The following is a 17,169-nucleotide window of genomic DNA, read 5'->3' on the forward strand; positions in this document are numbered from 1 at the left end:
AATGAAACTCTCTCTGCCTTCTGTTGGAAAGATACGATATGTGCCCATTAGTGCATACAAAGTAATAGAGACATTTCAAGAGAGAGAGGACACTCAGAACAAGGGAATTGGCTAAGTTTTTGTGAAGATGTGGCTGCTGAGCTTTGCTTCAAAGGAAACCTGAGATTTTTCTAAGCAAAAGGTAAGGGAAAGAATAAATATTCACAAAAAAGGGGACTATTGGTAGAAAGATACAGGGGCAATTCATGGAATATCATATATAGGGACAGCTAACAGTTCAATTTTACCTGGAATAGTGATTATAAGGAGTATTGATAATCACAATAATAAAAGACTAGAAATGTAGGTGAAAATCAGATCATGGAGGGCATTAAAAGTCGATCTATTTTATTCTAGAGGCAATAAAGAGGTAATGCAGATAATCTGAGTGTGTGTATCGGGAGATTTGGTGACATATATTTTAGGATATCATTTTGACAACTGTGTGTGGGATGGTTTGGAGTGAGGAGAGACCAATAACATTATAGTAACACTCCAGGTATTAGGTGTGGAGAACCTGAACTAAGGCAGAGGCTATGGAAGTTGAAAGGAAGGTAATGGAAAGTATAGCTGAGCTCTATCCCACAAATTCTCTAAACAAAGGTAGAAAATACATTTAATCAAGAAGAAAAAAAGCAGTGAATCATTCTTCCAGTCCAGGTCAGTAAAATGATACAGACAGGGAAATGTGTGGATACTAGAGCCTGGTCAAGCTAAGCAGGACTGGTCATACTAAGAACAGGGAAAGACCATGAATCATGGCAAGAAGGGGTCCCAGATTCAGCATAAAAGGGCCTGACCTTGTGATTGGATAGAAATAGGCATTAACTGGCAGCTCACTGCCCATTCTAGGTCACAGAAGCAGGGCAGACATTTCAGGATGAGCCCTGGTCAGGGGCCCTAGGATGGCTGCTAAGTAAGAAACAAGTTCAGAAACATGAAACAGCTCTGTGGCTCTGACCTCATAAGTAGAGTCCAGCTTCCAGCCCAGCCTGCAATGAAATTCCTAGGATAGGAATCCCACCAAAAGGGATCCCACAATTCTGTTCCTCTGAATCAGCAACACTTTTTACCTAATTGATGGTGGTTGAGTCCAGGAGTAGTGTACTGGTACTCCCATGGGGCAAGACAACATATGTGTTGCTCAAACTCAAACCCAAACCAGAAAATTTGCAGAGTTTAAACCAGGAGAGTATTGATCAGACTTTCTGCTGGATCTGATCATTTGGGGAGCACATGAAAGCTCTCAGTCTGGGCTAACCTTTACATCCTAGAAAAACAACACTCAATATCCCAAGAAAGTAGCCACAGAAACTTAGGGGAAACAAGGCAGTGTAGCCAAGACTTACAAAGATATGAAGAGCCACCCTAAAAAAAAAAGTCTGAGTACGGGAAGTAGGCTGGAAGAATGAGCAAGCAAAAAAGGAATCCAGCCATTAAAAGCTATTATGATGTTGGGGAGATACAAATCATGAAGAAGAGAACGATTCTAAAACATCTATAAGCAATGCCTCAAAGAAAAATAGGGCTTGAGCCCAAGGGCAACTGAAATTTCTGGGAGAAATGAAGAGTTAAAAAATAGTTTCAAAAATGTTTATAAATAAAATGTGAGCACTCAAAAAGAAAAAAAGGAATGAGGGCTTTGGAAGAAAGATTTGGAAAGGGAATTAACAATTTGGCACAAGAGATACAAAACTTTGTCCAAACAACAAATTCCTGGAAATTAAAATAGAACACATGGAAGATGACAACTCTATGAGGCTAGAAGAAATATTAAAACAAAGTGATAAGGCTGGGAGAAAATGTATCTCATAGCAAAAACAACTGGCCTAAAAAATAGATTAAGGATAATTTGAAAGCCATGACCAAAAAAGAACCTAGAAAACAGATTTCAAGAAATCATAAAGAGAAAACTGCCCAGATCTTTCAGAACCACAGTGTAAAAAAGAAAAAAGAATCTACTAGACACCTCCTGAACGAAACACCAAAATGAAAACTCACAGTAACATCACAGCCAAAATATTTAAAGCATCTAAGTACTGAGAAGCTATAGTCAGTATCACATATGATTTAATAGTCATCTCTTCAAAGGAAAGAAGAAATCAGAATAGAGTATTCCAGAAGACACATAGAAAAATTTGCTCAGCAAAACTGATCATAATCTTAGAAGGGACAAAAATTGACCCTTAATGAAACAGAAGACTTTTAAACATTCTCGATGAAAAAACCAAAAATAAGTAGAAACTTTAAAGTGTAAACAAGAGTTGACATATAAAAAGATAAACATTAATGAATAATTTTAAGAGACTAAATGAGGTTAACTTTATACCTTTATATGGGGAGATGATACACATATCATCTTAAAATCTGGTCATAACTGGAGTTTGTGGGGTGAGTTTAATTAGAGAGAGTACCTGGAATGTTTGTTTGTTTGATGATCTTTAAAAAATGAATAGAAAGGGAGGGGGTGAAATACACTAGAGCAGGAAAAAAGAGAGAGAAAGGATAAGGAAATTTATCTCATCATTAGGGAATAATTAAAGGTTTGTATAAAGAAGGAAAGGGTAGAAGGAATTGAGTGAAGAATACAAACACACGTACACCTTAAAGAAATATATTTCACTCAATAGGAGAAAAAAGAGAGTGAGAGGGAAGAGGGGGAAACAAGAAATAGAGTGGATTAAGGGACCCTTCCTGAATCATTGTGTCAAAGGGACTTACATGTTCAATGAAACTATGAGCTTTGCCATGCAGGGTTTACCCAAGATGAACAGGACATAGTTCAGGGGTGACCCACTGAAGAAGGAAGTGGCAAATCACTCCAATATCTTTGCCAAGAAAACCCCATACAGTATTAAAATGATAAAAGACATGACAACAGAAGCTGAATCCCTCAGATCAGAAGGTGTCCAACACTCTGCTGGGGAAAAGCAAAGGACAACTACAAGTCACTCCAGAAAAAATGAAGTGGCTGAAAGGAAGCTCAGCTGCAGGTGCGTCAGGAAATAAAAGGCAAGTCTGGTGTGCAAACAGCAACAGTGTATAGGAACCAGGAGTACAAGATTGATGATCTTACTGGCTGGATGTGGTCGAGCAGCAGATGGAAAGTTAAACACTGACATCTTACTTAGATGCGAATGGGTGAACTGAAGTCAAGGGATCATTACATTTACTGTTGTGGGCAAGAATCCCTTAGAAAAATGGAGTACATCCTTGAATAAAAGGGTGGGAAAAGCAGTACTGGGGCATAACCTCAAAAACGATAACATGGTATCTGCTTGAATCCAAGACAAACTGTTCAACATCACAATGATACCAGTCTTTGCTCCAACCACTGATGGGGAAAGACCAAAGTTGCCAAGTGTATGAAGACCTACAACATCTTCTAGAACTACCATCAAGAAACATGTCACATTCATAATAAGGGACTATTATTAACTTCCTATTAACATAGGAAATTAAAAAATCATTGTAGTAACAGGCAAGTTTGGTCTTGAAATACAAAATAAAACAAGGCAGAAAGTAATAAAGGCTTGCTAGTTAGCTAGACATAGCAAACACTCTTTTCAACAACCCAAAAGATGAGTCTGTAGATTCATGGACATCACTAGATGATCAATATCAAAAACATTAACTATATACTTTGTAGCCAAAGGTGAAAAAGCTCTCCTCATCTACTTAAAACAAGGCATAAACCTGACTGTGGCTCAGATCATGAGATTTTTACTGAAAAGTTCATATTTAAGTTGTAAAAAGTAGGGGAAAATCATTAGACTACCTAATTATGATCTAAATAATATCCCTTATGAATATGAAGTAGTAGAGTGCCTGAAGAACTATGGATAGTTCACAAAGCAATAATTAAAGACAATCGAAAGAAAAAGAAGAGCAAAAACTCCCCAAATGGTTGCCTGATAAGTAGCTGAGGAAAGAAGGAATGGGAAAAGGAAAGAAGAAAGGGAAAGACTATTCAACTAAAAGTAAAATTCCAGAGAATAGCAAGGAGAGATAAGAAGATTTTCTTAAGTGAACAATGCAAAGAAATAGAGAAAACAATACAATGGGAAAGAAAAAATCTCTTTAGAGATTAGAGATATTAAGGGAACATTTCATGCAAAATGGGCATGATAAAAGACAAGAATGTTTGAGACTAAAAGAAGCAGAAAAAATTAAGAAGAGGGAATAAGAATACACAAAAGAATAATTCAAGAAAGATCTTAACATCACTGATAACCAAAATAACTTGTAACAGATGAGAGCCAGACATCCTGGAAGATAAAGTCAAGTAGACCTTAGGAAGTACTTCTAACAATAAAGTTAGTGGAGGTGACAGAGTTCTAGTTGAGCTATTTAAAATCCTAAAAGATGAGACTGTTAAAGTGCTGCATTCTATAAACTGGCCAATTTGGAAAGCTCCTCAGTAGAAAAGCAATGCCAAATAATGTCAAATTATTGAACAATTGCACTCACTTCACAGTCCAGCAAGACTCTGCTGGAGATTCTGCAAGTCAGCAATATGTGAACTAAGAATTACCAGAAGAGAAGGCTGGTTTTTGAAGAGGCAGAGGAACTAGAGACCAAATTGTCAACATTTGCTGGATCATGGAAAAAGAAAGTTCCCAAGAAACATTTACTTCTGCTTCACTGACTATACTAAAGCCTTTGATTAGGTGGCTCACAACAAAAAGGGCAAGTTCTCTAAGAGAAGGGAGTACCAAACCATCTTGTTTATCTCCTGAGGAATCTGTGGGACAAGAAGCAACAGTGAGAACCAAACATGGAACAACTGATTGGCTTAAGATAGGAATAGGAGTATGACAATTTGTATATTGTCACCTTATTTACTTAGCTTATATTCAGAGTACATCATGCGAAATGTGAAGGTGGATGAATCAAATGTCAGAATTAAGTTTGATGAGAGAAATATTAATAATCTCAGATATGCAGATGATATCAGTCTGATGACAGAAAGTAAAGAAGAATTAAGAAGCCTTTTGATGAGGGTAAAAGATGAAGAGTATAAAAGCTGGCTTGAAGCTTAACATTAAAAAAAAAAAAAACTAAGTCCCATATGGTCCCATCATTTCCTGGCAAACAGAGGGAGAAGAAATGAAAGAAGTGTCAGATTTTATATTGTTGGGCTCAAAGATCACTGCAGATGGCAAATCTGGACAGAATACTAAAAGACAGAGATATCACATTGCTGACAAAGGTTCTTATATGTCAAAGTTTTGGTCTTTCCAGTAGCAATGTATGGCTGGGAGGGTTGGATTATAAGGAAAGCTGAGTGCTACAGAATTGATGCTTTTGAATTGTGCTGGTGGCAAAGGAAAAGGGAAAATCAAGCATGAGGTTCTGAGGTTGCAAATGTGATTGGCGGGGTGATGCTTCCTTTAACAGAAATAGGCCCATTTGGAAGAGGGACGAGTTTGGGTAAAATTATGAGTTTTATTTTTAGATGTATTAAGTTTGAGATGGTGATGGGATACATACAGGGGAAGAAGCCCAGCTGGCAGTTGGTAAATGCAAGGCTAGAGTTCAGTAGCAAGATTAGAGTTGGTTAAATAGATTTGGGAGTAACCTTTAATTGAACCAGGGGAGTTGGTGAATATTACCAAAAAATAGAAAGCTGAGGGTCCAGGACAGAACTGGTAAGGCTATGAGGGTGGGAAACAGAGGATGGTCCAGAAAAAGAGAATGAGAAGAAGTGGTCACACATACAGTAGGAAAACAAAGGCAGCAGTATCCCAGCAGCCAAGGAAGTAGAAAATGGATCAACAGTGTCAGAGAGGTTAAGAAGAAAGAGCACTAAGGAAAGGTCATTGGATACATGTAATTATTTATTGACTTTTTTTTTTTTGCTATTGAATATAACAATGAAGAAAACATATATAACCTTGGAAAAAGCAATTTCATCTGGGGGCAAGATGGTTGGGTGGAGTTAGATGGCAAGGAATTGAAAAATGACTGGAAGGTAAGAAAGTTGAAGCACTGAGAGAGGAAGGAAGACAATAGTTTGAAGGGATGGTAAGGTTAGGAGAAGGGAATTTTTTTTGGATGGAGATCTGGACATGTTTGGAAGGTAAAGCCTCAGTTTCTCCATCTGTAAGTAACCTATTGGGGCTTCTCACAAAATCATGTCTTTGGTTTACTGGCTTATTTATTTGTTTTTATTTGTTTAGACTATTTATTTATTTATTGGTTTATTAAACCACCAATTTTCCTGGGAATCTCAGAACATGTCTGGGTCTTTTAGATACAGGTTTAAAAAATACTATCTTCCTTTCAAGCATCCAGTTCTATGTATATTTGATTTTGTTCCACAGAAAATGCAAAACTAATTCGAACAGGAGCCCACTAACAAAAAAAAAACCAAAAAAAAAACAAAAAAACAGTTCTTGCTGAGTGTGGTGGTGCATTCCTGAAACACAGACTATTTGTGCCCACTTGGAGTAGAGCCTTCTGAGCTCATATTGGTCTGATCAGACGCCTGGACACACTGTACCTTGATCCAACACAGTGAGGTCATTTTGGTTCTCAGAACCAGGGGCAACAACCAACCACCCAGCTCCCCAAGGGGCCTTGGGCTAGGATGGGCTAAAGCTGGCCAGGTATCTATACTGAAACTGCATCACTGCAGGTAGCCCATAGAAGAAGGGGACTGCTTCAGAGGGCAGAACTGCCCCTGGTACAGACAAGGTTAAAGTTCCAGGGCTGAGCAGAGGAAAAAAACAGAAAGACACAACCTAAAAACAAGCTGAAAACAAAAACTCCCTCCCTTCACAGCCCACATTCCCATCCAAGGAACGGTGCAGGTTTCCAGCTCCAAAGTACCCCCCTGCAGGGGGATATGCTTCAGGGTGGCCTGGGAGTCACGGCCAGAGCAACACAGGCTGGGTGCTGAAACCCCAGGGTTTCTCCTCTTCTCACCTGGAGATTGGCTTAGTAACTCAGCACTCACCCAGAGCCAACCCAGTCCCCTCAGCCTTCCCTGCCTTGGGGGGGGAGGGGGGCTGCAGCCCCCAGGCCGGGGAGTGCCCTTCTCTCCCTTCTCTCCTCTCTGGGGCACAGGGAACCTGTCCCTTCGCCAGGGGCCTCTCACCAGCTGCTTCCGAAGGGCTAAGGCTGGACTAAGAGGCCCCACGGTCTTACACAGGCTTTGCTTCCCCACCACACTATTCCCTGGAGCTGCTCTGTCTCAGTGTCCGCAAAGCAGATCTGTCTACTCCGCTCCATGGGCCTTCGTAGCTCAAAGCTATAATAACTCAATCCAATTAAACTATCAATCACTCAGGGGGGATATTCTTTCCCTATCTATGACACATAATCAAAGTCCTCCCTGCCTCCCATGGAGAAATAATAAAAATCTCAAACAATGATGGCAAACTTTAACCTCATTAAGCCAACCAAGCTCCCCTGATGTACTTTCTACCACTAAAACCAGGAGGTTGGGAAAGAGTTATTAGCTTTAAACACAATATAATACATGGAAAAAAAAGGGATCCATGAACTTTTAGTCAAAAATCTGAATTTGAGTCCCAGATCCACCAATTAAATGAGCTATGTGGCAATTTCCACTCTTTTAACCTCAATTTCCTCATCTGTAAAATGGGGACTATTAATAATATATGAACTACTCTCCCCCACAGGTTATTGTGAGTAAAGTGCTTGGTAAAGCATAGCATGGTGTTGAAATGTGAACAATGAGAATTGTGAACTGTGGGGGCAACTAGGTAGCGCAGTGGATAGAGAGCCCGTCCTGGAGTTGAGAGGACTTGAGTTCAAATTCAGCCTTAGACACTTACTAGTTGTAAGTCACTAGTTGGGCAAGTCACTTAACTCTGACTACTTAAAAAATAAAATTGTGAACTATAACAATGTATACAAACTACATATAATCTCACATCCAGCATGTCTTAAAAATGCATGTCACTGGAATAGGTGGGTGGTGCAGTAGATAAAACTCTGGCCCAGAGTCAGGAGGACCTGAGGTCAAATTCAACTTCAGACACTTACTATGTGACCCTGGACAAGTCACTTAACCCCAATTACCTCCCACAAAAAAACAACACACCTTTCTCTCTCTCTCTCTCTCTCTCTCTCCCTCTTTCTCTCTCTCCTTTCCCTCTCTTTCCCTCTCTCCCTCTCTCTCCCTCTCTCTCCCTCTCTCCTTTTCTCACTCTTTCCTCTCTCCCTCTCTCTCCCTCTCTCCTTTTCTCTCTCTCTCCCTTTCTCCCTCTCCCTCTCTCTCCTCTCTCCTTTTCTCTCTCTTTCCCTCTCTCCCTCTCTCCCTCTCTCTCCCTCTCTCCTTTTCTCTCTCTCTCCCTTTCTCCCTCTCTCCCTCTCTCTCCCTCTTTCCTTCTCTCTCCCTCTCCCTCTCTCCCTCTCTCTCTCTGTCTCTCTCTCTCTGTGTCTCTGTCTCTTTCTTTGTCTGTCTGTCTCTGTCTCTCTCTTTGTCTTTATCTATGTCTCTATCTAGCTATACCTATACATATACATATATGTTCTCTGTATCCCTAGTTTGTGCCCGGCACTGTGTTAAGAACTAGGGATACAAAGAAAGGCAAAAAATCGTTCTTTCTCTCGAGATGGTCGCTCACTGATGGGAGAACCAACATGAAAAAACTGCACAAACAAGACATATTCAGAGTCAATTGGATGTAACAGGAGAGAAAACACACGTCTAGAGGGCCCAGGAAAGGCTTCTGGGAGAGGATGAAGACAGCTGGAAGGTGCAGGTGAGGAGGCAGAGAGTCGGAGGGACAATTTGTGAAAATGCCCAGTCAGGAGTGTCTTCTGTGAGGAGTAACAGGGCCAGTGTCACTGGCTGCCAGAGTACATGATGGAGGAAGGGAGAATGGGGGGCAAATTGTAAGATGACTGCATGTCGGATGGGACAGGGGATGAAGGGCTTTAAAAACCAAACAGAGGATTTAAATTTGATTCTGGAGAGAACAGAGAGTCCCTGGAATTTACCAAAGGAGGGTTTTCCTGGGAGATCTGCACCTCCGGGAGGCCCATTTGCCAGCTGCCTGAATGACAGGCCAGAGGGGTGAGAGCCTTTAAGCACCAGCTGCCGCCACAGCCCAGGTATGAGGTCATGAGGGCCTGCCCCGGGGGAAGAGGGCAGTGTCACTGAACAAGAGACACACCAGAGGTGCCATTAAACAAGAGTCAATAAAACTTGTCAACAGGCTGGATAAAGGGGATGAAAGGAAGCAAAGGAGTAAAGGAGTAAGCTGAGAGCTGGGATGACTGGGAGAAAGACTGGTGTTAAGGAAGCTAGAAAGGGGAAGTCTCAGAGGGAAAAGAATGTGTTCCGTTGGGGGAGGTTGAGCTTATGACATTATGGGGCGTCCAATTTGGTATTTCCAGGCAGCTGGAGATGCATGATTAGAGTTTAGGGAAGAATTATTAAGGCTGGATATATAAATCTGAGAGTCAGCGGCAGAGAAATAATAATGGAAACCACGGGGACTGATGAGATCACCCAGCTAAACAGTATGGAAGGAGAAGAGGGCCCAGAGCAGAAGCCCGGGGACACCTGGGGGGGGGGGAGGGGAGGGACCTGGATGGAGAAGGAGGGACCTGGATGGAGTCGCGGGGTGAGAAGGAGCAGTCGGACGGATGGGAGGAGAAGAAGCAGGAGAGAGGACACAAAACCAGAATGAAAGGAGCGTCCAGAAAGAGGATGTTCACAAAGGCGCCGTCTGTCCTTCCCTCTCACAGAGGGCAGCTCCATCGGGCCATGGGCACTGGATGGGGCTGGCAGAGAGCCTCCATGAGCTCCTCACTGAGGTGCAGGGAGAGCACTGGTGGGGCCTTACAGGCTTGGTCCTGGGGAGGTCGCAGCTAACCCCACCTTGCTGTGTCCAGGACGTCAAACCTGTCCGCAGCCTTCGCCATCTTTGCTTAAGCCTTTTTGGGGTTAGCTCCCCGAGTATCTTTCTCCTTTCCCCATCCTTCTCTCAAGCCTCTTGGTTTTTTCCTCCTTCCCCCACCTTTCCCCCATGTCTCATAGTCTCTTTCTCCTTGTTATAGTTAAGTCTTTTAGGGTGTTGAGTGCCTTTTAGGCGTTAGCCTGCCAGTCAGTGATATACTCCCCCCTCATGGGATTGTCCCAGTTCTTGCTCATTGTGTGTTCTCCCGACTCTATTTCACTTTTACCCCTCCTGGTGCCTATTTTACCGCTTCATTTTGTCCAACCTCTTCTCATAAATACATGTGCCTTTTGTCAAGGAGAAAGCCTTGTGAGTTCTTTCATGAGAGCTGCTACCAAACCCCACTCAGTGCCCCCCATTTAGTGCCTGTGCCAGTCTCACCACCTGACACACAGGTGACCTGGACTCAGGAGGGAGGGCCGCACCTTCCCCGAGGGCCATCTGGGCCCAGGAGCCAGACACTGACCAGGGCCACGGAGATGGCCCCACAGGCAGGGGAGACCTGAGGTCTGTAATGGGTCTTAGTTTGATTGAGACAATGTCCAATCCATGAGTAAGGTCAGCTAAGAAAAGAGGCAGAGAATGAATGGCCTTTACCAAGGGAAAAATAAACAGTCTGAGAGAGGACGACCCTTAGGGTTTTTGGCCAAAGCAGACGCAACTGCCATTTACTTGACTTAAGCTCACTAAGGCCCAAACACCACCAAGTGAGGCCTTGCCTAGGGCCTCTCTGAGGGCAGGGAGCCACAAAGGTCATGGCCACCGGCAGCCACCCGCACAGGGACTTGGCTCCCAGAGCCGCCTGCTTCTGGCAGAAACGGGCAGCCCCAGGGGTGCTGGTCATCCGGAAGAACACTGATGATGGAGCCTCCATAGGCCCCACCACCATGCCTAGGAAGGGGCCCACCGTTGCCAGGTAAAAAAAAGCTCCTACCAGATCTAAACTCAAGTCCTTCCTGAAGGCCCGCTAGGTACTCCGGGCATCCCATTGGCTGTCACAAGGTTGTGTTCTGTGACCCTGCACTAACCATGAGGGAGGCCACAGTCAAGTCTGAGGAAAGGCACAAATGGGCAAAAGCAAAGGGTTCTTTCAGAACTACTTGGTGGGTCACTGTACATAATGGTTATTAACAGTGAAAAAAAAAGAAGGGCTAGTCAATTTGGACCAATACTTAGAGAGTCCAGGTGCATGGGTTATTTCTATCCACACTGGCCCAAGTTAGAAAGACTAACTTGGGACTGCTTAGTTGTTAATTATTACCTTTTTTAAAGATAAATTACTTGTTTTTATAGCCAGTTTTGTAAATATTTAACATACTATAGCACACTTTTAGTTTCACTTACCTATGTTTATATTATCCCATTAATTTTTATCCTCCAAGAAAGGAATCATCTAAGTAAAACATACTGTTAAAAATAATAGGGTAAGCATTTATAACAGGAAGAGATGTGAATTTTCATGAAATGTCCAGGACTAGTCTAGTCCAGAAGTCAGGAGATCAAGATCAGGTCCCAGTTCTGACATTGACAGTGATTTTAGGTAAGTCACTTTTCTCCCAGGGCCCATTTCCCCATCTATAAAGGGAGGAGATGGGAAGAAATGGTCTCTATAAAGGCTCTCTTAGCTCTACAAGTCTATGATCTTTTTATGATTCTAAGATCTGTTTATTATCTATTTTTAATCAAAATATGAGAAAGTAAGGTCAATTGAAAAGTGACAGGCTTAGAAGTACTGGAAATCTTTTTTTCCTCAGTGACCAAAAAGTAAGCTTACCACCAGAGTGTAAACAGTTGGAATGGTCACTGGAGATTATCCAGTCATAAAATCATAAGATTTAAAGTTGGGACCTTACAAATCACTTAGTCTAACTCCTCTTTCAACAGAGAAGGAAATTTAGAAGGAAAGAAGAAAAGACTTGCTGGATTTATAGTCAGGAAGCTTTCTTTGTCCATCTATAAAATGTGTATAGGATAATAGGACTTACTTCCTAGGGTTGTGATGAAGATCAAATGAAATAATATTTGTAAAGCATTTAGCACAGTGACTGGCACACAGTATGCACTATATAATAGCTAGTTATCATAATAAGAATTAATATCATTATTTTTTTTCAGGTCCCACACTTCCATTCTGAAAGGTCCCAGGCTAAGTTTCCTCATCTGTAAAATGGGGACAATAATACCATGCTTGCAACACTATATTGTTTTATAGAAAATGCCTTCTAAAACTTCAAGACTTAATCTATCTATGATGTTGGAGTTATTATTACTACGCGTAGTCACAAGGCTGGACAGAATCCCAGATCTCTGTTACCAAGGTACGTCTCTTGGTCTCTTTCCACAGACAAAGCTACCTCCCAGCAGCAGTAGCAGCCACCAGGGAGCTGCTCTGGGGACCGGGTGAAACAAAGCCCACATCACATGCTCTCCTTTCGGGTTTGCTATTTACAGAATGCAGGGAGACTTTTCTGAGCTTCGACAGATTCTCAGTGACATTTCTGCTGGTTGATACAGCCACGTTTTGTGTGTTTGGACAGTAAGTGTTTGTTGTTATGCTGGAGTCTGTTTAGATGGAAACATTCTCAAGATTGGAAAAGCTTCCTAGGGGATGTTTTTTGAGATCGAGGATGCCCCTACTCTACCATCCCCTGTTCTGGGTGCTTAAGTCAGCACCCTATGTCTACACCAGCCTATGGTTGTAACATGCAGGTTTTGTTTCTGCAAAAAAGACCAGTGAAAATGCCCCCAGTTCTTCAGTATTACAGAAAGTGTATGTTCAGCAAGAAAGCATCCTTAGAATACAGAATGTCACAGCTAAGTGACATTAGAACAAAGAATGTTGGAACTGGGAAGGACCTAAGTACCCAAGAGAGCAGAGTTGGAAAGGGCCTTAACACACAAGTTCATAGGGTTTAGAGCTGGAAATTTGGACTTTAGTATAAGTGCCTTATTTTATAGATAAGAAAAATGAGATCCAGAAAGGGGAAGATCACCAGTGTAGCAAGTAGCAGAACCTGCATTTGAATTCAGATCTTTTAATGACAAATCCAACTTTCTTTCTATTACATCACAACCGTCTCTGGGAAGATGAGCAAACAAATTTGGAAATAGAGATATCTACAAGAGTCAGTGGGATGGAGGACTCTAGCTGAGCTGAAGACAATCCCATAGGTTCCCGTCTCCATCATTTATCATGTGATAATATGTATCAACACATATTGTTAATATTTTATACTGATAAATTATATGAACAACATTATAATTAATAATTATATAAAATATTGTATAAAATTGTTAATATGTTATTTATTATAATATTATGATATCTCATATGTATGTTATATATATACATATATATATTTATATCTTCATTACATAGTTGTCTCCATGTTATCTCCTGCATTAGAATATGAGCCCTTTGGGCCAGCTAGGTGGCAGGGTGAAAAGAGTTCTGGCCCTGGAATCAGGAAGGCCAGAGTTCAAATCCATTTTCAGATACTTACTAGCTGTGTGACCTCAAGGATAAGGACTGTCTTTTAAGGACTTTATTTTAATTCCAGCACCTATCACTGTGCTTAGCACATAGTAGTGACTTAATACATATTCATTGACTCACCTGGATTTGGCACACATATATTGAGATGCTATGCTGGGTGCTGAGGAGTTATTCTTTGACAGAACGGATGGACAGTCCAGTATCATCACCCCATATGAGCTGTCCGTGACTACAAATGGCTCACTTAACCCTCGAGTCATCTTTGTCTCTACATCCCCAATGCTTATTGGCACACACAGTTAAAGCTTAAGAAATACTTAGTGACTGATTGAGCCACTGAAAAACGTGGAGTTAAAGAACCAAAGGAGGACCCGCAGGAAGCTGCCCTGGAAATGCCACGGGATATGGAGTTAGGAAGCACCACCTGTGCAACCTTGGCCAAGCCCCTTCACCCTGGGCCTGCCTGAACTCCCTCCTCAATTAAATGAGAAGTTTGGGCCCAATGGCCTGTCAGGATCCTTCTGACCAAAGCCTGTACAACACTTGGGCTTAGCTCTGAGGCAGTCAGTCAAAGCAACCTCTCCAAGCAGCAGATTTCCACAGTGAATGGCTTCTGGCACATTGGGACAATGGAAAACAAAGGGGCAAAACAGCCCCAGTTCCCGGGTTGGGCAAGGGGTTCTAAGCGGCTCTGGGGGTGAGCATAGGCTGAAAGAGCAGCAACCTGGCCCACCGTGGGGGGTGGAAGGATCTCCCCCTCGTGGCACCCCGGCCAGCAGGCCGTACTCACCCGTCACGGAGAGCATGGTGCCCTCTCCAGATTTAAGCTCTGTGTCAGGATCCTGGAAATTTTTCTTGAACTTCACGCAGTAATAGGTGCCCGAGTCCTCCGGAGTGATGTGGCTGATGCTGATGGAGAAGTCCGAGTTGCTGGGGCGTAGGGCAGCTGGCTTAATCCGTGGGTGGGAGCCTCCTTTGAAATTGTAGATCTCCTGCCTCTGGGGCTCCTTTCCCTTGAACCACCTCACTGGCCCCGGAGGAGGTATCCCAGGCACCGTGCAGTTCAGGACCACGGTCTCGCCCTCGGCCACGGACACGTGGTCTTTGGGCTGCAGCACCTGAAGCCCCTCCTGACCTCGCACTCCTGAAACAACGACAAAAAACACATGTGTCATGAGGAGAGACCCGGGGCAGGCTGGGTGGCCAAGGCCAGCCCGGCAGCATCCCTCGGGACAAAGGGGGAGGGGCTGGGGAGGGTATGGGAATGTGTAGAGACCCCTGCTATCTCCCAATCCAGCCCTAGAGGACGGTGCTGAAGTCACCCTCCGGGGCCTGGAGTGCCAGAGAATATGAGGAAAAGGACCCAGGGGCCAACAGGGAACTTATGGAAGTGTGCAAAACAAGCATGGCAGGATAGAGTGCGGAAGGAGACTTCCGCCTAGCAGGAAGCTAGCTCCTGATGACTAAGGGAATGAACACGGAGCATAAAACAATCACAAGTAATAACAGCTCCACATTTCAATACCCATCAATGGCTTGCAGAAACAGCTTGCCTCTAAAGAAAAGAAAACTTCCTACTCCTACTCCTTTGCAGAGGCTGGAGGTCTGGGGAAGGAAGAGAGCCACATATAATATCAGGGGGCTTTCAGTGTATCAACTGATTTTGTTGAATTATTTTTCTCTTCTTTTTTAAAAAAAAAACTTCATTATAAGGAATAGTTTCCCATTAATAAAAAATGATTTTTAAAAAATGAATGTACATGCATAACATTAAAAAAGAATGGAAAATAAGGGATGATTTTCTGGGAAAGGAGGGGAAAAGGTATAAATGTAGAAATTTAGGCAATGGAGAAACAAAAGATAGCAATTTTATTTTTTAAAGTTTATAGATGTTTTCTTTATGATACCATGAGGAAGGCAGAATAAAGGGAAATAGATACTAGATTTGGAATTTAAAAACCTGCATTCAGATCCTGACTGCTACTTCTTGCTTGGTTGACTCTGGCCACACCTGTGAGATGGGGGAATTGGGGCTCATGGTCCCTATTTCTTACAAGAGGAAACCAAAGGGTTCACAGGACGGAAGTGATTTGCCGGTTGTGGCCATCCACATGGCTGGCATCAAGAGCCAGAACTCAAAACCAGCTGACTCCAAGTCCAGCGAACTTCCTATTGTAGGGAAAATGATAAAAGTCATAACTCCAGATCTGGGGGGGACCTTAGGTCACGGAGTCTAAGCCCTTCATTTTAAGACTGGTCAACTTCTGAACCCAGGTCTTCTGCATACTTCCTCTCAAATTTTTAAAATGAAAACCATATAGGATATTATTTCCTGTCAAATACATCTCATACTAATAAGAGAATGGCAACCTTTCTCTATTTCTAAAAATATGTGAAATAAGGGAGGGTGTGTTGTGTGTGTGTGTGTAAGAAAGATAGGGAAAGAGAAATGGAGGAAAGGAAAAATGGAAAGAGGGAAGAAGAGAGGAAAGGAGTGCTACATATGCATGAGATAGAGAAAAGGAGAGGAAGAAAGAAAAGGAAGGAGAAAGAAAAAATACAGGGAAAGAGAAAGAGAGGAAGGAAGGGAGGGAGGAAAGAAGAAAGGAAAGATATTATATGTGACTCAAAGCGAGGAAGACAGAGGGAGATAGACAAGGAAAAAGAAAGAGAGGGAAAGAGATAGAGGAAAGGAGGAGAGAAGGAGGAGCAAGGGGAGAGAGGGAAGGAGGAGGGAAGAAAGAAAAGAAAAAGAAAGAGAGAGGGAGAGACCACATACACATACTCATTTTGTAGCTAGAGTAGAAAGAGAAGTTGGGGGTAGCACAGGGAAAATGTTGAGACCCCAGAGTTCCATAGAAAGCTAAGACGCACCAGAGTGGGGAAGCAACCTCCATAAAGGTCCCCCTGCTTACTACCTAAACATCCCAGTGTAGTAGAAAGAACTGTGGGCTTAGAAGAACCAAGTTCTAGTCTTTGCTTAGGCACTAAATCACCACAACAAGCTGTTTTTCCTGAGATTCTTCTACAAAAGGAAGGTGCCGAACAACCAGATTCTTTCTAGTTCTAACACTCTCCCTTTCCCCACTCCTTGGCTCTTTTTCCTTTTCCAGACTTGATTTTGTCAGGTTTAGGGATCCAAACTATATTATTCTCATGGAAGGAAATGAGTCGCCTACCATCTTCCTCTATATTTAGAAATAGTCTAACATTTTCAGACACCGCCAATGTGGGGATTTGTTTTGCTTGACTGTGCATATGTGCTACAAGAATTTTCTTTTTCTTTTTTCTTTTTTTTGGGGGGGATAGTTAGCAAGGAAAGGGGTGAGCAGAGAAAAAAAGGTTAAAAATAAAAAAAGTAAGCCAGATCATTGAAGCATATTCTTTTAATGCTCTATAACAGACAGAAAGCCAGAAGGAAACACAGACAAGTAGGACAGCTTTGAAAGTTACATAGTGAATTTATGATAAACTGAAGAGGAAAAGCAAGCAGTGTATAACAGAGAGTCACAATTTCATGTATAATTTTTTCTGTTCAACCTTTTAAAGGAAATACTAATTTTATTTGGTGTTCAAAATAAAAAAAAATAGTTGGCTTTTGAAGTGAAGCTCAATTGTCAATCAGTATGGCCCTGATATCTTTTTTGCAGGGCTGCTATTAAATGGCTGATTTCTCCAAAATTAACCAATTTA

General features: G+C 42.3%; 1 protein-coding gene across 9 annotated transcripts in view; it reads right to left on the bottom strand.

Moving 5' to 3' along the window:
• Positions 1–17,169, bottom strand: part of SIRPA (signal regulatory protein alpha) — a 75,357-nt gene that overhangs the window by 41,541 nt on the left and 16,647 nt on the right. For all 9 annotated transcript variants that reach the window (XM_031954617.1, XM_031954619.1, XM_031954616.1 and 6 more), the window contains exon 3: positions 14,267–14,620. In XM_031954617.1, coding sequence (XP_031810477.1) covers positions 14,267–14,620 — 354 coding nt within the window. The remainder of the gene's footprint in view (positions 1–14,266; positions 14,621–17,169) is intronic.

This window comes from Sarcophilus harrisii, chromosome 2, assembly GCF_902635505.1.
Source record: "Sarcophilus harrisii chromosome 2, mSarHar1.11, whole genome shotgun sequence".
NCBI classification, from domain to species: domain Eukaryota; kingdom Metazoa; phylum Chordata; class Mammalia; order Dasyuromorphia; family Dasyuridae; genus Sarcophilus; species Sarcophilus harrisii.